The 24,822-nt window shown below is 42.6% G+C and overlaps 1 protein-coding gene across 3 annotated transcripts in view; it reads left to right on the top strand.

The window, feature by feature from the left end:
- Positions 1-1,823: 1,823 nt before the first annotated feature.
- The window catches only part of UBXN2A (UBX domain protein 2A), a 28,765-nt gene continuing 5,766 nt past the window's right edge, over positions 1,824-24,822 (top strand). Inside the window, exons 1-5 of one of the 3 annotated variants that reach the window (XM_045008396.1) lie at positions 1,824-1,855; positions 6,786-6,839; positions 11,239-11,374; positions 19,812-19,921; positions 22,022-22,156. In XM_045008396.1, the coding sequence (XP_044864331.1) occupies positions 6,799-6,839; positions 11,239-11,374; positions 19,812-19,921; positions 22,022-22,156 (422 nt within the window). In that variant the 5' untranslated portion in view covers positions 1,824-1,855; positions 6,786-6,798. Of the gene's footprint in view, positions 1,856-1,956; positions 2,022-3,875; positions 3,902-6,785; positions 6,840-11,238; positions 11,375-19,811; positions 19,922-22,021; positions 22,157-24,822 lie in introns of those variants that run through there. The other 2 variants (XM_045008395.1, XM_045008394.1) reach the window with 2 other exon arrangements.

Below are 24,822 nucleotides of genomic sequence, written 5' to 3'. Positions count from 1 at the left end.
ACGTGCATGCAGGAGTGAGTGCAAATCTTGTGACAACTGCTGCTATCAGTCAACTCTGCATGTGCTTTTAGTCACTGGCTCCCCGTTGTGGTTTTTTTGTTTTGGTTAGTTTATAATATCAGCTTCTGAGTTTGAGTTCTTGAAGTAGCAAGATACAGCATTCAGGTCACACAGCATGGTATAAAGAAGGAAGACTCCTCTAAATGCCTATTGGATTTCTGAATATCCCATCCCATTCTCCTTTTTGCATCCCCTCTGCAACCTTGAGCCACTAGTTTGCAACCACCATACAGTTCTTTTGTACTTTGCACAAAGCCCAGACAGAACTCCTTTTGGAATACAGTATGTCCACACTGGTTCTTAATTGGTCCCTCAAGCAAAATGAGAGGCATGCTATTCCCCAAAGAGTTCAGAGTGCTGCTTCTACTGCAGTTCCAGCCTTTGCCCAATAAAAATTCAGAAAGACCGAGAATTGGATGCAGCTCCCTTGTAGTCCCTTACATAGCTGTGACAAATACTCCCACTGTGTTGCAGTGTTGTTGGATACAGTGTTTTGAGTAAGACAATGTTTATCCATTACTAACCTGTCTCTGAATGTACCTTCATGTATGTTTTGCCTACTCATGTTCAGATAACTGGATATTAATAGCTGTTGCAACAGAAGGAAGTAAAGCTGGCTGTGCATCATCAGCCTCTCGTATTTGATTTTCAGAGATCCATTTATAACAAAATATATTGGCCTCACCAGGAGAACATTTGAAAAAGGAAGATAAATGATTTGCATAAAATTGTGATATAATTCATTCTGCATAATTCTAGATCTGTAATAAACTCCACATCGGCAGCCTTCTGTGTCTGTGCAGAGCTCTTTCCTAGATATTTGTACCTGTTGGTGTTTTCCACAGTGCTACAGTGGTGCACACCTCCCTAGTAGATAGGCAGCAGTTTATTTAGGTTTGAAATAGTGGGATTTTCACAAGTGTGGCTACACTGGTATAACTATCTCCAGTACAGACAGGTCCTGTGACACTTGACACCTGATTTTTAAATTACTTCATTACATATCTTGTATAATGATGACTTCCGAAAACTGTAGGTTCAAATCTAGAGGAAATAATTTCTCCCTCCACAGTAAATAAACTAGGTTTTATCTATCATGTAGTGGAGTCTTTCAGACAGAGATTTAAAAAAAAATAAGGTTCAGTATCTTTTCAGGACAAGGACAGGCACCTGACTGTGAATTCTTCCACAATGTGCATGATTACTATTTTCATAAGTGCCTTTTTTTCCCATGCACTTTGCTGTAGTTTCCCTCTTCTCTCATCCTGCACTGGGGGTTGCTTGCTTTCTATTCAGTTGCAGCAATGGCGTTGGAGCAATTTTTATAGTGTGAGTGCTGAGAGCCATTGAACAAAACTGCAAACCCTGTAAAAATATATTAATGGAATATATTCATTATTCCATTAATTTATTATTAATATCAAAATATATTAATGGAAACCACTTAAAGCCAAGGAGTTCCAGCAAGCCCTGGTTGCAGCTCAGTAGTGCTTGAGGGTGCAAGTGCTTGCTATATGTGTGTAAATGATATATTCCAGGGGATCCGAGTGCTTTATAATCAGGAATTAAGTCTCACAACCCCTTTCTGTATGCCCCACGTAGGGATTAATCAGAGGCCTCCAGTAACCCCATACTAAGATAATACTGCAGACGAGGAACAAAAACAGCCTCAGGGTTGCGTCCCAGCCCCGCGCCTGCCCTCCTCCCGGAACCCAACCAATAGGGCCAAGGCCGGGACTGCTCCACAGCTGAGGCAGCTCTAGCCCCATGGAGGACAAAGAGCAGGTCACGTGAGGTAAGCGGGCTCTGCGGGCCCCGCCCCTGCTCCTCTCGGCCCCGCCCCCGAGTGGGCGGAAGGAAGGGGGCGCCCCGGCCCTGCTGGCTGGGCCGGCGGGAGCGTGTGTGGAACGTGGGGGTTTGATACATTGTAGCGCCCGCCCTGCGGGCTGCGGCGGCGCCAGGTGAGCGGGGGCCGCGGGCGGAGCGGGGTAGCGGCTGCGCTACACAGGGGTGAGCTGCTGGCTTCGGTGTGGCGCAGGCTGGAACGGCGGGCTGGGCTGGGCTGGGCTGGGCAGGGCAGGAGGGGCGGTAATCCCTGCCCGGAGGCGTGTGCAGGTGCCGCCGGGGGAGGGGGATTGAATGGGCACCGTGAGTTTTGCCTGCTGGGAAACGTAACTGCACTTTGTGTCGAGTTTGCAGTGTCTGCCCCTACGGGGGCAGCCTCGCAAAGGCGGGGACCTCCTGCCGGCAGGAGAGAGGGGCGGGGAGAGCCCTGGGAGTTTTGCAGCTGAATCTCAGCGACGCGCACAGAGCAAAATCCTTCCCTCCTTGCAAGTGTGAGCGTTAGAAAGCGGTGCAGCCCCAAGCCAGGGAGAGACCTAGGGTCTCGGATATAACACCAGCGTGGTGTCTTGTTTCTTGCTGCTCATTGACACCCGGCCCCCGCCTCAGGGATTATTTAACTGACCGCCCTTCTGCTTTGAAAGTGTGTGTGATTGTGGCGTGTCAGAGCATGTGATGAACAGGTCTGTCCTTCCTTCCCCTTGGCTTTGTTGCTCTGCATGGTAAGGTGGCGTCGTCGGTTATTCTTGGAGACCTGAGTAGTTGGAAATAAAATAAGGCAGCGTACGCAAGCCTGATAATATTTCCTGTGCTGTTACTTGCATTCTCTCGAAGTGAGTGCTGGGTGGTATACCAGGCGTAGCTTTGCTAAATGTCAATAGGACACTACAAATCGGTCATTAAAAAGAGTCTGGCAGAGCTGTGGTTGTCAGTTATTGCAGAAAACAAGTCTGCTTTGAGTTAGGGCAAGGTCCTGGCAGTGGATGCAGTACATTGGAGGTTTGCATGGCTGCCACATCACCCAAATGGATGGCAACATGCATTTAAGGAGTCTGGAATTTTATCCTTTTTGCATTTGACAGTTCAGATAGTGGGTATGTGATCTTGTTAAGATTATAGGTTTATATGCTCAAAGGTTAGGGTAGCTTGCTGTATATTTGGATAATTTATGGCTTATGATATTGCTTAATGTCACTTTAACTGGAGCTGATCAAAACTCTTCAGCACAGTGACTTCTTGACCGTAATGAAGATGTGGAAGATAACAGTTTTGGTTGAGACTTGGTGGTGTGGGGTTTTTTTTTTTAAATCATCAACATTTCTGTTTTAGAAAACAAAAATATTCTCCTTGGGCAAGAATGGAGTGGGGAAAAACAAAAACTGAAAATATTTTCTGGTAGTGTGTGGGGTTTTTTATTTTTTTTAAAGGGGGGAGGGAATAAGGCACTTGTCTGTTTCCTTGTACTCTTTGGGTCGGGGATGGTCTTATCTGTGTTTGTACAGTACCTAGCACAATGAGGTCCTGGTCCATGACTAGGGTTCTAAGTGCTATGATAATACAAATAGTAAATGATTAGTCCCTGTTCCAAAGTATTTATAATCCATTTTAATATCTGTAGTAGGCTCTTCCTCTCATGGCTCTGTCACTTCCTCCTCCTAACGGGGGGGGGGGGGGGAATTCAGTGTATCTACTCCCTGCACTCCAAATATGGGTGTGCTAATGTAGCTGTCCTTTGAAACAAGAGAAGCAGTGAGGTTGGATCTAACTGTTTTCCTCACTTGAAACTTAATTTGTGGGAGGTTAACAGTTATAACTGAGAAACAGTTTTTATTAGAAATTTTGTACCCACAAGAATGCATATGACAGGTCCATGTTCCAACGAATTTATAGTTTGAGGCCTCAGTCTCATGGTTGGAGTCTAAATGATGGACTTGAGAGACATGTGAGAATGTAATGTACACGAGGAAACAGGATGAGGAAGGAAAGATATGACTTACAGGTATGATTACACAGATGTGCATGTTTTGATGGCTGAAAAGTTTTTAAAGTGTAAGTGCACATTTTTGTGAAACTAAAGGTAAATTTATAGTATATAGTTTTGAGTGATAGCTAGAAATGTCCAACAAAAGTTTGACTCTGAGTGAAATTATTTGTGTGAATTGGATTGATTTGTCTTTAGTAGGCTCCCGGGGGAATTCTGTGCCAAAAAAATGAATTCTGTGCATATTATTTTAAAATTCTGCATATTTTATTTGTCAAAATAACACAATATAATCACACCAGTTTCAATTCTTTTGGTAGTTTATTTCAAAATACCTGTCAGCAAGTATGTCTGTAACCATAAAGACAACAAAAAAGATTCAGTAAATGTTCTTTGACAAATAGATTCCTTACTAGGCATATTAATAGAGGACTTTGAGTAATAATTCATTTAAACTACAATACAGAAACAGATTTCCCACACCCCTCAGAAGCAGTGAAGAGGCTTTGTGGAATCAGGGCTAACGGAGGAGCTGAGGAAGATGGAAGTAATTGCTGGGAAGGAGCCTGGGAATGAACCTGGAGAGGGTTGTTGGGTGTGGGAGGGAGAATTATGGAACATTTTTTTTGGGTGGGGAGGGATTGTTAGGGAATTGGGAAGCCTGGCCCATGCAGACCTGGGAAGCCTGGCCCATGCAGACCTGGGAAGCCTGGCCCCTAGCCTCTCCATTCAATCAAGGAACATTTGCCTGTCCCCGTGTATCTTTGCACCCACACTCAGCTACCCCGTCCTCCCCTGTTCCTATGTGTCCCTGCCCCCCCCAGCCACCTATCCTCTCCCATCCCCATGTGGCCCTGCCCCCACTCAGCCACGCTCCATCCCCATGTGGCTCTCTGCTCCTACCCTGCCTCTCCCATCCTCATGCCCTGCACCCCCATTCCCATTGAGCCAATGGCTCAATGCTGTCACCAGCTAGCTCCTGTGCCCCTGCCCCAGTCTATCTCTCCCCCACTAGCCCTTCTGAACCCAGGTCTGTGTGACCCTTCCTCAGCAGCTCTATGTGCCCAGTCTGTGTCTTTCGCAGCTGGATAAGTTTGTGTACTGCCTCTTTAGTAGAGTAAAAACTTAGTTTTGAAGACTTGCTTCTGCCTGTCATGTGTTTTATAATAATTCTGATTACATTTTAACTTCATTTTTTCATTACTGTAAAATTACATGGGTTCTAGACTTGAATATTGAATATATGAATATTCTATACATATTCAACTTCAAGTTGAATATTTATAGAAGTAAATTTACCTTGTTTTTAATAATGCAAATATTTTAAAAATGCAGATTTTTTTTAGGTAGGTCAAATATGTAAACAAACCTTTATATAAAAGCGTGGCTTTGCTAATATATGTACTATTACAGCACTGTAAAATGGAGCAAGGACATTTTATATGCGGTGTTAGAGGGACACTAACTGTAGTCTTTTGACCGATACAAGAAATATTGCATACTCTAACCAGTTAAAGAAAAGAGTAAATACATTTAGAAACTTATTATAGTAGTATTGATATTTTTTAGGGTGTATCTGCATTACTGTTATAAACTTCTTTGTTGTTTTTAGGGGTTTTACCGGTATATGTAAAGATGAGAAAATTAATATCCTGTTTAGCATAAATATTTATTTGGCTAAGTAAATAAGATTATGTATTTTTGGCCAAGATTGGTTTTTATTCTCTTACACTTCTTTTGGGGGCTTATTAGATAGTAAGTTAGGGGAGGAACACTGATCCTAACTCTTCCTGGTTTTGCCTGGCTGTTTGGGAAGTATTGGGAGTGGTGTTAACTGTTCTCTATTCCGAAATACCTATGCACAGTGTGGTGCTTTGGAACCTGATCCTGCAAGGTGGTTGAGCCCTTTCAACAAGGTGGTGTCCAGCACTTTGCAGGATCAGGCCCTTAAATGTGGTTCCAACCTTGCTAGGAATTTTTCTGCTACTATTGGCATGTCAGAGCTTTAGTTTTTATTTTGTTTTTGTGGCTTAATATCTCTCTTTGTGGAGAGACCAGGAGATAGCACAAGAACAATATGGTACTTTTCAGTCCTGCTGACTCAGCACACTAATCCTGTTGTATATTTAGTGCTTGAAAATACAGGATTTAGTCTCTTGCCACATATACAACAAGAATCATGACTTGATGTAGCCAGTTTCTGGGACACTGCACCAATTTATTGGAGAACAGGGAAGCCTTAATTTGAGGACTTCAATAACTCAGACATAGGTTAGGGGTTTGTTATAGAAGTGGATGGGTGAGATTGTGTGGCCTGCGTTGTGCAGGAGGTCAGACCAGATGATCATAATGGTCCCTTCTGACCTTAAAGTCTATGAGACACTGCATCTTTTGCTTATACACGTTGTTAAATTGAAGGTCGTTGATGGCAATAAACAGTTACAAAGGATGCCTGCGACAACATTATGTTTTTCTGCAACCGTCTGAGGGCGCGCTGCTGTCAAAATCTGAAAGACAAGTTTCAACTAAATATGTGAAAATGAGGATGACTTGTTTTCTAAATTAGCATAAGAATGAGGGGATATTTTTGCATCCACGTTGTTTTTTTCCGGGGGGGGGGGGGGGAATTGAGTGCATTGAGAAAATGTAATAACCCAATCTTCCTCCTTCTAATGTTTGAAGCTGAAAAGGGTGCTATGAATATTCATGACCAAATTAAAAGCCACAGGAAAAGCAAAGAACCAGCTGGAGACTAAGGAATCTGAAATCTTCTTATGTGAAGTATCGACACAGAATCTCTTTTAACCATAGAGAAACTGTAAACAATTTATAGCCTTCAAAAGTGTGCTAAATGTGTTAATAATTTTGCCTGTTTCTTAAAAAATTTCTTTTCATGATTTAGGGGAAGCACCAGCATGAAAGATGTAGACAAAATTGAAACTTTAAAAGAAGAATGGTAGGTGCTTATTTTTTCTTTGTATAGTTCTGTCCTGTCGTGTACCATCTCTTTATTAATTCAACATATTATTAATTAATAATAAAGCAAACCTTCTGTAGCTTTTATGAAAAAAATATTATTGATTTAGTGACTATGGTTTGATATGCACATGTTTTATTTGGCTCCTGCCTTCAGGAATGAAAGTTGAAATAGAATCCCGTGACATTTTATGAATCTTTTTGTTAGGCTAGTACATCTCTTGTTGGTTTGTTTCTCACTGCCTCTTGAAGTACAAAGCTGCCATAACTAACGGCTGGCTAGAGCAAATGTTTCTGCTCCTATTATCCCACATCACTGAGTTCTTTTTATTATAAAGCACTGAGGAACACTTGCAATTAAAAACAAAAGCACTGTGTTGAGGATCTGTGTTCACTTTGTCCATCTGCTCCACATACATTTTAGTTTTTTTTTAGAAGAGGGAAATTGCTTTTGCAGAACACTTCTCATATAACTGCAATCACAAATTATAGGGGTGGAAGCTTTCCAAGTGGCTGCATGAACATTTATGCTTACAAGTAAAATCATAAATCTGTCTGCCTTTCTACTTTGACCCACTGGAAGCCTTTACATTATATGTGAAGATGTCTAGTTTTTATGCCTATTAAAGCATAAGGTCTTAAGGAAAAACACTGTAAATGCCTTAATAAATGCTAATAGTTCATCTGATCTTTTGTGGGAGGGGTGAGAGGGACAATTCATCGTAATGATGTAGTGAAAATAGGGATTGGGGGTGGGAATTGTTAACTTTTTCTTGATGTCACTAAACCAGTAAGATTGTTTTACTTCGTTTAAAAATGTTGATCTTGTGTCTAACATTTTTATGCTAAAATTGGTCATACTGCAAACTCTGCGATGAAGATTCTTGTTAATACAAACAGACCTAATTAATATACTGAGCCATTCAAATGAACAATACTTTTTCATGAACATTCATTCCAACATGAAGTCCCAATTTAGGAAAAATATATTCAGTTTTCTTTAGTATAAGAGTTGGGATTATTTGAACTGTTTGAAATACTTCTTGAAGTGCTAAATTAAATAAACTTGTGTGAGCTCCTCAGTAATGCTTATCGTAGAAGTCAAATACTGCATAATCCTGTCTGAGAACTTAAACTAAGAAGTAGTCAATCATTCTGAATGAACTATCTAGTTTCTAGTCAATGAAAAGGTAACATAGTAAAGAGGACTCTGTTTCTTTACACTGTGTACGTAGCACTGTGGGTGGAAATTTGTACTTAATAGTAAAATGTTTTGTAGGCTTTCGCACCAGGCTCATTTCCAAAATATCAAAGCCTTCTGTTATATAGGCTTCCAGTAGGCTAGAGTAGCACTGGGAGACAGCTATACCCAGGTTTATCAATTGTAGTGCTAAAGACCACAAATGTCACGAAGATTTTAGGGATCTGAGGGTGAAGGGCAAATAACCAGAAAATTAAATATGAGAATAACTGATATAGAGACATCTTTTGTTTTGTAAGTGACTTTTGAATTTTATCTCTGAAGATGCATGTATTTTTGCAGAAGTGGCTCAGTGAAAGCTAACTCAGACAACAGCAAATGTTTTTCTTAGTGGCAGGGTTGACTGTGACATGCAAGTTTTCTGACTTGCTGTAGTAACAGGAAGAAAACACATCCTCTCACAGAGTTGGATTCCAAATTTAGAAGCTTCAGTATGGATGAATTTAATTCCCTTTGTACGTCAGAAGAATGGCATAATGTGAATCTGCTATAGGCTGAGCCTTTTCATGAAAAGAATGTGATGTTGCACTCTAGCATATTTTCATAAAATAATATGAATATAATGTAACTGGAATATGCTTCATGCAAAAGATCTCTTGTAAGGTATCATTACAAAGCTTATAATCTACTGAGTGTGGTCATTCTATTTGTATAAATATATCACTCTTGTATCTGAAGCTAGAAATATGAAATACAACTCTGAGGGTCTGTTGTAATTATGCAAAGTGTGGGCCATTAATGGTGGTTTGGAACCTTGATGGCTCCCATTAACCAGGACAACTAACTGTGGATAGCTCTGTTTGCAGGCAGGCCTTCCTGTGAGTCAGGGTCTTACGGTGACATGATAATGTCACCTGAGCTGGAATCTATCTTTAACCTGGTGTTTTTCCGTTGAGAAGGAGGGGTGGGAACCCAGAGGGACACAGGATTCCCACCTTATGCACAAGATATATAAGTGGGTGGAACAGAACAAAGGGGGCAGCCCTCATGAGAAATCCCCTAGCTACCATCTGAGCTGGAACAAGGGCTGTACCAGGGGAAAGGATTGTGCCCAGACAAGGAAGATGTCCAGTCTGTGGGGAAAAAAAAATTATTGAAACATCTCTGAGGGTGAGATTTTAACTGTATTCAGTTTTAATACTGTATTAGGCTTAGATTTGCATGTTTTATTTTATTTTACTTGGTAATTTACTTCTGTCTGTTACTACAGTCGAACCCATTTATCTCGACCTCGGTTAACTTGCCAATCCTATTAAGTCGACGTTTTAGAAGTGGAACCGCCAAACTCCCTCTTTGTTTTATCGGTTTCTCATCGGTTATGTCGATTCTTTAATCTCGCCGAACCCTAATATCTCGAGCACAGAAGAGCGCCGAATTTGCCACTAACCGAGGTCGAGATAAATGGGTTCGACTGTAACTCCGGCGGCGGCCCTGCCCGGCTCCTGCCGCATCCCTCCCCGGCCATGCGACTCCTGCCCTGGCCCCGGTTCCCCAGCCGCGCATTTCCCCAGACGCCCGGCTCCCCGCGTCCCTGGCCGCCCGGCTCCCCGCGTCCCTGGCCGCCCGGCTCCCCGCGTCCCTGGCCGCCCGGCTCCCCAGCCCCGCGGTTCGCCGCCCGCCCCCGCCGCTTCCCCGGTCCCCGCGGTTCGCCGCCCGCCCGGGCCCCGCTTCCCCGGTCCCCGCGGTTCGCCGCCCGCCCGGCCCCGCGTCCCCGGTCCCCGCTTCGCCGCCCGCCCGGCCCCGCGTCCCCAGCCCCGCGGTTCCCCGCTTCGCCGCCCGCCCGGCCCCGCTTCCCCAGCCCCGCGGTTCCCCGCTTCGCCGCCCGCCCCCCCCCGGCCCCCGCTTCGCCGCCCGCCCGGCCCCGCTTCCCCAGCCCCGCGGTTCCCCGCTTCGCCGCCCGCCCGGCCCCCGCTTCCCCGGTCCCCGCTTCGCCGCCCGCCCGGCCCCCGCTTCCCCAGCCCCGCGGTTCCCCGCTTCGCCGCCCGCCCTTCCCCGGTCCCCGCTTCGCCGCCCGCCCGGCCCCGCTTCCCCAGCCCCGCGGTTCCCCGCTTCGCCGCCCGCCCTTCCCCGGTCCCCGCTTCGCCGCCCGCCCGGCCCCGCTTCCCCAGCCCCGCGGGTCCCCGCTGCGCCGCCCGCCCGGCCCCCGCTTCCCCGGTCCCCGCTTCGCCGCCCGCCCGGCCCCCGCTTCCCCAGCCCCGCGGTTCGCCGCCCGCCCGGGCCCCGGTTCCCCGCTTCGCCGCCCGCCCGGCCCCCGCTTCCCCGGCCCCCGCTTCGCCGCCCGCCCGGCCCCCGCTTCCCCGGCCCCCGCTTCGCCGTCCCGCTTCGCCGGATCCAGCCACGTGCAGGCCCCGCGGTAAGGGGGCAGGGAGGGGGTGTTGGAGAGAGGGCAGGGGAGTTCAGGGGTGGGGGGGTGGATAGGGGTTTATCTCGATCATCGGTTATCTCGACGCTTTTTGGCAAACCCCTAGGCCGGCGACATAACAGGGTTCAACTGTACTTGGAACCACTTAAATCCTACTTTCTGTATTTAATAAAATAACTTTTTACTTATTAATTAACACAGAGTATGTATTAATACCTTTGGGGGGGGGGAACCAGCTGTGCATCTCTCTATCAGTGTTATAGAGGGCGAACAATTTGAGTTTACTCTGTATACGCTTTATACAGGGTAAAACGGACTTATTTGGGGTTTAGACCCCATTGTGAGTTGGGCATCTGAGTGTTGAAGACAGGAACATTTCTGTAAGCTGCTTTCAGTTTAAGCCTACAGCTGTTAAGGGACGCGGTTCAGACCTGGGTCTGGGTTTGCAGCAGGTTAGTGGGTCTGGCTCAAACCAGGCAGGGCACTGAAGTTCTAAGCTGCCAGGGCAGGAAAGCAGGAGCAGAAGTAGTCTTGGCACATCAGTTGGCAGTTCCCAAGGGGGTTTCTGTGACCCAACCCGTCACACTAGTACAGCGAACAATGCATATTAAAATGGTCCACAAGGCTGTTCTAGTTACTGTTTTCTAACAAAATTACAGAATACATGGGATATGGGGAGGAAAAGACCTTTTGGTATGGAATTTCTTGTGACCTTTAATGTGTCTCCTACACAACTCATTTATTTTTATTTTGTAGGGTGTGTAAACAAGGAACCGATGACCAAATTCCTAGTGGTACAGAGCAAAGCTGTGAATTTTTTGTTGATAACCTTTTTGAAGAAGCTCAGAAGGTTGGTGCTATATGCATGCCACCAACTAAAGTTAAGAATGAAGTAAGTGGTCAGCCTTTTAATTTGTATTCACTATAATCAATGTTTTATCATGCTGGGTATAAATTCCAGAAAACCAGCAGGGTTTCTACCCAATTTACCTGGTGAAGGTAATGTACCAATAGTAACTACCAAGCAGACTTCCATGTGGAAATCATCTGGTTAGCTAGGAGAACTTGCCATGGAGACCAAATCCTGTGGAACTGGAGTAATGAACCCTTTGTTCTCAAGAATGATGGCAAAGCATGCAGAAGAGCATCCCCGCGGCAGTGTACAGCAGAGAGGAATATGCAGCCCAAGGTTTTGATGTTGGACAGAGGTGAGAGAGAATGCCATAATGGCGTATACGTGTTCCCTCCAAAAATGTATTGAGCTTATTTTATGGTGTGCCTAAACTAGTTGAAGAAAACTTCACTATGCTAATGAGAATAATAGTGAAGTCTTCACACATTTTAATTTAAAAAGTAATAATTTAATACTAACTGGGATTCTTGGACTACTTAAATGGCTGGAAAACTGGTTAAAGTAACAACTATAGTGAAATCAATGTAAGAGTGTCCACTTCAAGCATTTAGGTGAATCAGATTGTACACTGATTAAACAGGTGCAATTTTTTTTTTTGGGTAGATAAGGCCTAAATGGACAGTGAGCAGATGAGAAATGAGATGCGACAGTGGGATGCTTTGCACTGGTCTGTAGCGCCATGTGTCTTGTCTCTCTCTCTCACACTCCCTATCGTTGCATGGGGATTGGGAGGGACAGGAGTTAATAGGCTTTTTGGACTAAGGCAATTCCAAGGAAGAATTTGGAGGAGGCAAGGGTCTTGCTACTGTGCCTTCACATGTAAAAAGTATTTGTAAGGGAGTATAATTTGGCTGGGTGCCCTACTCTCTTTAGGTGGACCATGCCCACTGCTCGAAGGCGAGCGTTAGCTGCCACCAGTTTGGTAAACTTAATGTACCCTCTCTACACATATTTTCCCCCACCAGTCATACATCATTTGAATGCCTTATATGTCTACTTTGATGTGAGGGATTATGTTCCATTACCATAGAAATGGGGATAAACAATGACACCATCAGTATGTTTAAATATTTGCCTTCATTCCTGTTAGTTTTATGACTGTATTATTTCAAGACATAAAACTGGATTTCTTTGGGACCTCAAAGCATCACAACAGCTATCTAAAGGGTAAAACAAAATCTGATAATACATGTGTACAGGTATCATTGAAATGTAATAGCGCTGGTGATACTTTTAGTCAACATCACTATCATCTTATTCATCCGCATGACTCTGTCAGAAGTGTGTGGGTTACCACAGTCTTCATTGACTTGGCATGTACACAGTTCTGTGCAGCAAAGATTGTTCTAACTACAGACACAATTGATTATCCAGTGACCCCTGACTGGTACAGGCACAAATAAGGTCTTGTAGAAACTCAGATGCCATTGGGCCCTTGAAGAATACAGGAAATAGTTCATCATTCATATTTTTCCATCCATGTTGCAATGGTAATCCAATATCTGGTTTACCTATGTGCAAAGAAATCCAAATCGTTGTTTGTCAAGATGCTCTTTTGATATGCTCTTCAAAACTCTCCTCCTGTGGTGGGAGTTTGGTGACTGACTTTTCCTTTTTGATGCCTAGATTGAGGTTTAAGCAATTCAGGTCTCTGTGGGTCTTTTATTTCTGCACTGCACCAGCCATTTGTTCATTTGAAAGCTGTTCATCAGGCTCACTTGCCAGAAGAACATCCACAAAACATTTGGATGACTTAAATTCCTGCTGCAGGTTACTAGCAGCTTGAATAGCATCAGCTAATTTTATTGTGCTGCATAAAATAATCGTAGACTCACTTTGTCCTTGCTGTGCATGGAATGAATTTGCAGAAACAGTGGTGGTTTTTCTTTTTTTCTAAACTTGCCGGTAATTTGCTATTGGAATAGCTTGCAGTTTTTTACATCTCAGAGGAAAGTAGGGTTTTATTCCTTTGTAGCAGCTTGGACAGAAGAACTTTCTTATAGATAAGATCATTGTCTGCATGTTATCAGCTCATTGACTCTTCAGTGTCATAAAGTGACTATTGTTACAGTGTAACTAGATGGTTTGCTTCAAGATTAATTATACTCAAGTAGGAAGAAAGGCCATGTTGAGTGATTAAACTGCATCCTCAAATTAAGTCTTCTGCACAATGTCATCTCATCTTTGAAGTGTTGCCTTTCTTATATTGGTTGCTCTCTCAAATGTTTCTATTTTATGAAGTGGTGGTGGTGTTGTGTTGGTCCCAGGATATTAGAAAGACAAGGTGAGGTAATATCTTTTATTGGACCAGTTTCTGTTGATGAGAGAGACAAGCTTGTGAGCTTACACAGTGCTTTTCTTTAGGTCTTCATTTTCTCAACCACCTTGTCTCTCTATTTTATAAAGCTTTTTTTGTTTTCTCAAGCAAACAATGCAACAGGACCAATGGCAGGAAGACCTGCTTGCTCTGGTGGCTATAGAAGCAGGTGAACATATAATGCTCTCTGATCAGAGTCTGTTTTCTTTCTTAGTTCAATACAACTCTGACATGTGCCATGTTCTACTTGCTTGTGTATTTCTAAAAGCAGCCCCTGTGGTAGAGTATTGGTTGCACATCATCTAAACTAGAAAACTAATCCAGTAGCTGCCTGTCATAACTATAAAGGGAAGGGAACGGAACAGCCCTCCTGTGTACAATACTATAAAATCCCTCCTGGCCAGAGACACCAATACCCTTTTACCTGTGAAGGGTTAAGAAGCTCAGGTAACCTGGCTGACACCTGACCCAAAGGACCAATAAGGGGACAAGATACTTTCAAATCTTGGTGGAGGGGAAGGCTTTTGTTTGTGCTCTTTGTTTTGGGGGTTGTTCGCTCTTGGGACTAAGAGGGACCAGACATCAATCCTTGCGCTCCAAATCTTTCTGAACCAGTCTCTCATATTTCAAACTTGTAAGTAACAGCCAGGCAAGGCGTGTTAGTTTTATCTTTGTTTTCTCAACTTGTAAATGTTCCTTTTGGCTAAGAGGATTTACCTCTGTTTGCTGTAACTTTGAACCTAAGGCTAGAGGGGGGGTTCCTCTGGGCTTTGTGAATCTGATTACCCTGTAAAGTTATTTTCCATCCTGATTTTACAGAGATGATTTTTACCTTTCTTTCTTTAATTAAAAGCCTTCTTTTTAAGAACCTGATAGATTTCTCCTTGTTTTAAGATCCAAGGGTTTGGATCTGTGTTCACTAGGAACTTGGTGGAGAAGTCTCTCAAGGCTACTGGGAGGGGGATAGTCTGGGGGGAAGGTAGACAGAGTTTCCCAAATAACTCTTAAAGGATTTGGGTGGTGGCAGTAAAACCAGATCTAAGCTGGTAATTAAGCTTAGAGGTTCTCATGCAGGTCCCTACATCTGTACCCTAGAGTTCAGAGTGGGGAAGGAACCTTGACACTACCAATACAATTAATCTCTCTTGGCTTTTGCTGCCAGCACCACAGAATTCTGCCCAGCCCTGGTTGCTTCGGACAAGTTTACATTCTTTCGATTTTTTTCTTGATAAATAACATACTTCTCAAAGTTTGTGGAGTCTTTTTCTCTTTAAGATTTTTGTAGCCTCATGTCTACATATTCTGTAACTTTCCTGTAGAGGTAAAATACCTAAAGTATATTGTTAGTAATGCGATACCACTATCTCAATTTTTTTATATTGTACAGTATACAGATTTGTGTTAAATTAGATAAGAACATAAGAATGGCCCTACTGGGTTAGACCAAAGGTCCGTCTAGCCCAGTATCCTGTCTTCTGACAGTGGCCAGTGCCAGGTGCCCCAAAAGGAATGAACAGAACAGGTAATCATCAAATGATCCATCCCCTGTCGCTCATTCCCAGCTTCTAGCAAACAGAGGCTAGGGACACCATTCCTGCCAATCCTGGCTAATAGCCATTAATGGACCTAACCTCCATGAATTTATCTAGTTCTTTTTTGAAACCTGTTATGGACTTGGCCTTCACCACATCCTCTGGCAAGGAGTTCCACAGGTTGACTGTGCGTTGTGTGAAGAAATACTTCCTTTTGTTTTAAACCTGCTGCCTAGCTCTTGTGTTATGAGAAGTAGTAAACAACACTTATCTACTTTCTCTACACCAGTCATGATTTACAGACCCCAATCATATTTCCCCTTAGTCGTCTCTTTTCCAAGCTGAAAAGTCCCAGTCTTATTAATCTCTCCTCATATGGAAGCCATTCCATACCCCTAATCATTTTTTTTCCCCTTTTCTGAACCTTTTCCAATTCCAGTATATCTTTTTTGAGATGGAGCGAACACATCTGCACACAGTATTCAAGGTGTGGGTGTACCATGGATTTATATAGAGGCAACATGATATTTTCTGTCCTATTTTCTATCCCCTTCTTAATTATTCCCAGCATTCTGTTCACTTTTTTGATTGTTGCTGCACATTGGATATTTTCAGAGAACTATCCACAATGACTCCAAGATCTCTTTCTTGAGTGGTAAGAGCTAATTTAGACCCCATCATCTTATATGTATAGTTGGGAATATGCTTTTGAATGTGCATTAGTTTGCATTTATCAACATTTAAATTTCATCTTCCATTTTTGTTTCTCAGTCACCCAGTTTTGAGAGATCCTTTTGTAGCTCTTCGCAGTCTGCCTGGGTCTTAACTATCTTTAGTAATTTTGTATCATCTGCAAATCTTGCCGCCTCACTGTTTACCCCTTTTTAAAGATCATTTATGAATATGTTGAATAGGACTGGTCCCAGAACAGAACCCTGGGGGGACACCACTATTTACCTGTCTCCAGTCTGAAAACTGACCATTTATATCTTTGTTTCCTATATTTTAACCAGTTACCAACCCAGGAGAGCACCTTCCCTCTTATCCCGTGTCAGCTCACTTTGCATAAGAGCCGTTGATGAGGGACCTTGTCAAAGGCTTTCTGAAAATCTAAGTACGCTATATCCACTGGATCCGCTTGGTACACATGCTTGTTGACCCCCTCAAAGAACTCTAGTAGATTGGTGAGGCATGATTTCCCTTTACTAAAACCATGTTGAGTCTTCCTCAACAAATTATGTTCATCTATATGTCTGACAATATTGTTCTTTATTATAGTTTCAACCTGTTTGCCCGATACTGAAGTCAGGCTTACAGGCCTGTAGTTAGTATGTTAGTGTGAAAATTGCTATTTTTGTTTAGTCAGCACTTCGACTGAATCCAAGTATGAAGCAGTGTATTGTCTTTAATACTACCCTGTGCATAAGTGTCACTGAATTTAAAAAGATAGTTTCTAGAGTATTTCAAAAGCTGATATGCATGCATAGGCAATTACATATTAAAACTTTCTATCAGGCAGAGTAGATGCTACATTTTTATGTACAATATCTTACAAATGGAGACGTATTACATTATGAATTAACATGCAGTACAAACTATGGGCATGCACGCTACTGCTGCTGGTGCACAACCTTCATTGTGAGATTGATCTGATCACCAAATCTCAATTGAAAATATAGAAAACTATTGTACTCACTTTTCAGATATTTTTACAATTAAGAATGTGATGTGAAAACAATTCATGTTGGTATACTGCAAAATGTTGTTCGTCTTTTTTGCTAACCACCATCATTTCTGGGGAAAAATAGTTGCTCATGCAAAACCAATAAAAAATCTTTTCATACATTGTTGTTTGGTAACTGACCAATAAACACCACATTAAGGTGTTGAAATGAACTTAAACAGTAAAAACTGTAGTCATAGTCATACTGCAGTGTTTCTAGAATTGTGCAAAAAATGACATTCTCAGTTTGGATACCATTGTTTCACCTTGCCTACAGGCTTATGGCACCACTTGACAGCTCCACGTCATACCTCATCTAAATGTAGATTAAAATAAGCTTTCAAATGATACATAATATTGGTGCGTGTGGGGTAAGTACTTAAAACTCCAAAAATAGCTCTCTTTTTGGAGAATTGCCACATGCCTATTGTGCATGCTGCAAATTTCTATTCATCCTGTATATAGGCTTATTTACACAGGGGAGGAGGGGAGTCATAGGGCAAGCAAAGAGGGATTCTTCTCATCAAACAGATTCTAAAATATCTGTTTGCATAACAAATACTGTGTAGGTTTGGCACACACTTCTGATTTGATACAACTTCAAACCTAATTCACATGAATTTCCAGTTAGTTGAAAACTGATTTGAATTCTGCACTGGTACTTAATATTTTATATACTGTAAGTGTGGCCAACTGCCCAGATACCTGTCAAGACTATTTAATTTCAGTAGTCAGTAGACTTGGATGACCAAACACCTTTTAAAATGCCATACATACTATCTGAATACACTCCAGGTCAAATCCTCCTCCAAGTCTCATTGACATTGGAAAGATGCATTAGGCAGTAGTGCAAAGTCTACAAATTAGACAGATTAAATAAGCTTTTGAAATAGTCAGATGTGCTCTGGCAATATTTTAAATGACTTGTGGATTATGAAAATTTACTCCGTATCCGTTCATGAAAGAACAAAGATTCTCTGTATATCTGGATTCCCCAGGGTATAAATTGTCTGTCTAAAGGAATTTTTTTTTTCATGACACATACTACTTCTGGTCTGGATAAAAGATTGCTGTATGTATTCTCTCCAATACCCTTACTTTGAAAAGTCATCCAGAATAGGTAGGACAAGGCTCTAGTTGAATGAACTCCCAATTGGACATGTTAGTTCTGGTACGTGGACTTCCAGCTTGGGTGCCTGGGTTCTTAACCTGGGGATCATCCATTGGTATCTGGCGGTTGGGTTCCCCTTGCCCAACCCAAACTGCTAAATGGAAGCAGAGTTCCAGAATGGGGGAGTTCTGCTATGGAAAAGTGGGTACCAGTATAGAAGAGATTGAGAGCCACTTCACTAGAGCATCCAGTTTAGCTCCCAACACTAAGATCTTTCGTCTGAGCAGCATAAAATCCCTAAAGCTGCCTGTGTGGATCATGCTACAATGGTGCCTTAACAAATCTGGGTTTGAATTGCTCTCTGGGAGGGCCACAAATTCTGCAAGTCACAAACATAATAAGATGCTGTAGCACAGTGGTTCTCAAACTTTTGTGCTGGTGACCCCTTTCACATAGTAAGCCTCTGGGTGTGACCACCCCTTAAATATATACAAATGTCTTTTTAATTTATAACACCATTATAAATACTGGAGGCAAAGCAGGGTTTGAGGTGGAGTCTGACAGCTCATGATTCCCCCCTGATGAAATAACCTTGCGATCCCCTGAGGAGTCCCGACCCCTAGTTTGAGAACCTCTGGTGTAGCAAGCAATCTCTAGCAACTGTATTCCTGGTAGTAGTGATATCTGCCAGTAGGGTCAATGAGATTCCAGTCCTGGTGGCTGACCATTTCTTATGGTTAAAGTGACTGTTTTTGTTTTTTGTGGGGTTTTTTTTGTTTTGTTTCACTTACGTTCTAAATTTCCTCATAAAGTTGTCCGACTTTAGTCTTAATCAATCAGCTGGACTGCATTTTCCCTTGACTGCTAGATTTTGTGTAGCTTAGCCTCTCCTAGTAGTTTAGTTGTGGAAAAAGGGTCGTGTCCTCTGTAAGCAGGGCTAAAGTCTTACCTAAGTCTTCTAGATTTGTGGTCTATGGAGACAAGGGTAGAAGTAGATTCAGTGGATCAAGCTTTTGCATATAAAACTGTTATGAGCTTGTGGGACAATTACACTCAAATTATACTTACTGGTAAGTAGCCTTTCTGTCTAGTAGTCTCTGTTTATATAGCAACTTTTATTTAAAGATCTGTAAAGCACTTGAAAAACATGACTCACAGTACCCCTGTTAGGAAGGTGACTATTACAGATGGCAAACAAGCTTCAAGTGGCTTGTTCAAGATTACAGAGCAAATCAGCCAGAGATGGGAATTAGTTGCAGAAATCCTGTGCTCTAACGTCTCTCTCGACTACACCTCTCAAAATTCAAGTGAAAGCAGAATGTTGAATAATGCAAAAGCTAGGGTTCTAGATCTAGCATTTCTCAAGATAAGAGTTGTTAACTTTTTAGTGGCCACAATGTGGCATGGAGTGGAAGATGGTAACTGGAGTAATGTGGTTGATAAAGTCTTGCCTTGTGAACTTTAACCCAAATGCCTTTTACCATTCTGATTCTGCTTTTCAGAGGTGCAAGGTCTTCTGCTGTCAGGTCTAGAAATGAAGATATTTAGAAATTAGAAATGTCATCTTTGTCCCTTGCTGTTGCTGTGTTTTGTGCTGGCACTGGCCCAAGATGGATTATAGTGAGACTTGTGCCGGTGTAATTTTCAGTCCCTTGAGTGGATGAGCTAAAACCATAAGGAGATGCTAGTATATTGAGTTGTTTTCCGATGACTTCATTGTTTTTACTTCACAGGCTGATATAATTATTAAACTATGGAAAAATGGATTTACAGTAAATGACGGTGAACTCAGAAGCTACAAAGATGTTGCAAACCAGCAGTTCTTGGATTCAATTAAAAAAGGGCAAGTGAGCTTTGTCTACTGAGCCAGATTGTGTTAATGTACTTTGTACATTATACTCTAATGCTGCATGACCTTGTAACACAGTTGCTTTGCTTATACACTGCAACAGCTCTGTATGAATTTATACTGCTGTTGTCTAAACTGGGCATTAAGGGTATGTCTGCACTGCAGCTGGAAGGTGTGATTGCCAGCACAAGTAGACAGACTCATGCTGGCTCAGCTTGAGCTAGCGCACTGCAAAATAGCAGTGTAGACGCTGTGGCACTGTTGGCAGCTCAGGTTAGTCACCTGAATCCAAGCCTGCCCTGCTCCCTGGGTCTGAGCCCAAGCCGCTGCCTGTACCAAAATCTACCCTGCTATCTTTAGCATGTTAAACTTGTGCTAGCTCAGCTTAAGCTATCTACCCATACTGGGAATCACACCTCCCAATTGCAGTGAAACCTAATCTAATGCCTGTTAAATTGACCTAGCTATATTGCCCAGGGCTTTGAAAAATTGGGAACCATCTACAGTACAGTGCTGCAGCACCATAGCTGTGCCACTATAGCTGCTGTAGCATAGACATATCCTAACACTGCAAGAATTAATGTCCAGCCAATATAATAGCTTTTAGATGCTATGGTTACACACTCAAAAGTCCTGAAATAGACAAAACAGAATCCATGCCTTGAAGATCTTACTCTAAAGGTACAATACAGAATAGAGGACAAGACCAAGTGCCTGCCAGTAGTTTGATTAACTTGAGTGTAGACCAGGCAGTACTCGAGGTGTTTTCATTGTGGTTGTGGATACTCAGCCTGGTCAAGTTTGAGGCATATTGGTGGGGCATTTGTGGGGGGACATCTGTGGCCACTGCCCATTAATTTTTGTAAAACTTAAGGTCCGTCAGGGTTTCAGTCAATTACCTTCCCCCTCCCCTCCCACACACTAATTCACTATTTAAGTAAAATCTAAATCAAGGTAAACATTTTTTTACAGCTATATGAATTTTAGCCATTGTCTTTTAAATTACAAATCTTCCTTTCCACATTGTTTCAGGTCTAATTCAGTGTTAGCAGCACTTCAAAAACATTGTTTCATAAATTTGCTATAAAATCATTCTCCTCTGTGAATGCAGCATACAAGGATATGTGCTCCTATCCATAATCACGAGCAGCCTGTCATTAGCTGGGGAAGTACACAACTCTGAATCTATAAATACCCATATGCTGCTAGGGGAAGGCGAGGGGTGGGGTAGAGTGGACAAGCTTATCTTCTAGTGAAATAATTACAAGCTGTGAGCTTTCAGATGGTCCCTGGAAGGTAGTTAAATGTGAATAAAATATTGTTAGCCAAACAGTGTTTAATTCACTAAAGATCATAGATATTAGTGATCCTCTATAGAAAATGCTAAAATACCTACCTTATTTTGCTTAGTCTGTAGTTATACCTGTTAATCAAATGGGTTTCCATACTATCTGTCTTAAAAAGGAATTCTGTGTCAAAGGTGGTCTTTATCCCATTACCAAAGAATTAACATGCTGTAATGTCTAGTACACCTCTACCCCAATATAATGCGACCCGATATAACACTAATTTGGATAGAATGCAGTAAAGCAGCGCTTGGGCGGGGGGCTGCACGCTCTGGCGGATCAAAGCAAGTTCAATATAATGTGGTTTCACCTATAACACAGTAAGATTTTTTTGGCTCCCGAGGACAGCGTTATATCGGGGTAGAGATGTATTAACATTTCACAATTTTTATTAAAGATACTGGTGTTACATTTTGTAGTGTTTTGATACTTCATGATATATCTTTTTAAAACTGAACTATAGTTAACACAATACCCAGGATGTGTTCTCTTTGCTTTTTTCACTTCCTAGTTACTTCACAATTCAGTAATTTGCAATGGATGCGTATCTCATTAGTGTGATTTACAGATTATGCTGAGTACATGTTAGTAAAATAGTTGCAGTATCACTAACTCCTTTTGTATGGATAAGCCAGCCACATGTTAGTCAGAGCTGTTTCAGTTTTTAGACCAAATATCATTACTGTCTTCTCTTCACATACAGAAAGCCTTATTTTAATTTTGTCCATATTGGGTTTTTTTTTTAAAGGGAGTTGCCATTTGAGTTACAAAAGACTTTTGATGATGAGGTGGATGTGAAGGTGGAAGATAAGAAAGACGAGGTATATGTATTAAAGAAGCCAATATTTCACCCCTTTTCTGGACAAGGTTACCGGTTAGGCAGGTGAGTGGTCTGATGGGATGTATGCCTTCTGAGTGGGTTGAGGTAAGGGAATGATAACTCATATCTTCATCCTTTGTATGCTATCTATAGTAGTATTTTCTCCAATGATGCTATCCTGCCATACAAAGATTTAAATAGAAACACTGAATTTACTCTTTAAAGGCAACTATGCAAGATGCAGTCTATGAAGAAAAGGTGACTATGACATTCACTTAGAGGTTAGGACTACAAGGGGCAAGAATATCTCAACTAAATGACCAAGTTTCTTGGTATTCAGCCATGTAATTTGTCCCAGTAAAATAGTGTTTAAAATTACTTCAGACCATACATTAAACTGATTTATTTTTCTTTTTTAATCCCCATCTCTTTAGTGCAGAAATTCTAATGATAGTTTTAAAACTAGACTGATCTTATAAACACTACAAATGGCATTGTGGTTTAGAGGATTGATCTTGAGGCTAGTTGCCCCGGGAGCTTTTGAATGCTAAACCCAGAGATGCTACTTGAGTGCTGATCTGGGGACCTCTCTACCTTAGTTTCTCTATCTGTAAAATAGGGATATTGCTTACCACAGGGGGGACACTGTGCAGATCGTCAGCACAATCCTTTGACGAATGTAACTATGTATGTGCCTCTTATTTCCAATAACCAGTCTAAAAATATCCCAATTGATAGCTGCTCTTGTGATTCTAAGTGAATGAGTGAGAACTCTGTGCTCTAAAATACTGTAAATAAAGTAGATTTTTTTTGTAACCCTGATCGGGCCTGATTGTTAGCTAAGTCCTTGCCTCAGAGTCCATAATTAACACTTGTTGTTAATTCGATTTGAAGTTATATCAATGCTCCAGATTGTTTCACACAAATTAAACTGCCTGTTAAAATGATGTCTGCAGATATGGAGGGAGAAATGGCAATGGCAAAACTTTGGGCAAATAAAAGTAGCCACCAAAATTTGAGATAAATAGGAAAAGCAAAATCTGGCTTGAATAGGGCTGGAATTTTGATTAAACGATTGAGACAGATTGCTGACTTAACTCAACAACCCTGCCTCTTACCACTTATTTGTTGTGCTTTGTCATGCCTACACCACAGGGGTGGGCAAACTACAGCCCGCAGGCCAGATCTGGCCCATCAGGGCTTTGGATCCAGCCCACAGGATTGCCACCCCTGTGGTGCCATGGGCCCTGTGCCACTCCTGGAAGCGCTGGCACCATGTCCCTGTGGCCCCTGGGGGAGGAGGGGCAGAGGGCTCCGCGTACTGCCCTCACCTGTGGGTACCTCCCCCAAAGCTCCCATTGGTCAGGAACAGAGAACTGCAGCCAATGGGAGCTTTGGGGGAGGTACTCACAAGTGAGGGCAGCATGCTGAGCCCTCTGCTCCTCCTCCCCCAGGGGCTGCAGGGATGTGGTGCCAGCCGCTTCTGGGGGAGTGGTGCAAAGCTAGGGCAGGTAAATGGCTCCAGGCCAGAGTCTGCACCCTGAACCCCTCCTGAATCCCAACCCCTTGCCCTGAGCCCCCTCCTGCACTCCACATCCCCTCCTCTGCCCCAACCCCTTGCCCTGAATCCCTTCCTGTACACCGCACTCCCTCCCGCACCCCAACACCCTGCCCCAGCCCTACATTCATGGCCCTGCATGCAATTTCTCCACCCAGATATGGCCCTCGGGCCAAAAAGTTTGCCCACCCCTGCTATTGCAAGTAGTGATCCTGCCTTCCAACAGACAAACTAAAAACTGGAAACATGCTACTCTTCAATGTCTGTGTGTTCTGTTTACTAGTTTCATACAATGAAACATTTTACCACTTGCTCAGCATTTTTGTTGTTAAAGTTTGTAAGTTAAAATGTCTTGGTTTTGTTTTTTTTCCCGTTAGTCGAATCAATGATATATTGTAGCTTGTCTTGATAAAAGTAGTAAATATCATGCTAGTCTTGGAAACCGAGGCCATGCTTGGGGGTGAGTGGGTTGGGTGTCATGCACTTGCCTTCATAAATTAACACTGGCTATCCTACAGAATGTTATGATTCATTAAGGCAAGTATTCATTACTACTGAGAGAAAGGATGCTATTTTCACTGATCTAGGAAGGGACAGAATTCCTAAAGTGAATCATAGGCTATTAATGCTGTAGTCCAGGATCTGCTCCAGTGTGACTTCAGCTGCACTATACAATTTAGGACTGGTCTACGCTAAAAAAGTTAGGTTGACCCATCTACGTCTTTCAAAGATGTGAAAAATTCACATTCCTGAATAGTGCACTTAAGCTGACCTAACACCCAGTGTAGACAGAGCTAGGTTGACGGGAGAACCCCTCCCATCGGCATAGGTAGTGTCTACACTGAAATGCTACTGCACAGCTGTGGTGTTTCAAGTGTAGACAAGCCCTTACTCTCCACACTTGCATTTATTTGTAATTTACCAAGGGAATTGTAGAAAGAACCAAACATATAACTGGATAGCCTCCTTAAACTTGTGACTGATATGCAGTGTGTGTTAAAGCTTCTTTTATTAATATCCAGCAATCCTAATAGACATGCTACCAACACTTCTGTTGGGATAATTCTTAGCCCCAACAATGGAAAATGTGGTAGGGCAAATATTATAGTTTTGACTTGGGCACATCTGCCGGTGACTTCCTCAGGCGGTTTCTATTGAAAGATGAGATGGC

This window comes from Mauremys mutica, chromosome 3 (assembly GCF_020497125.1).
Source record: "Mauremys mutica isolate MM-2020 ecotype Southern chromosome 3, ASM2049712v1, whole genome shotgun sequence".
NCBI classification, from domain to species: Eukaryota; Metazoa; Chordata; order Testudines; family Geoemydidae; genus Mauremys; species Mauremys mutica.
This window is presented reverse-complemented; position numbering and strand designations above follow the sequence as displayed.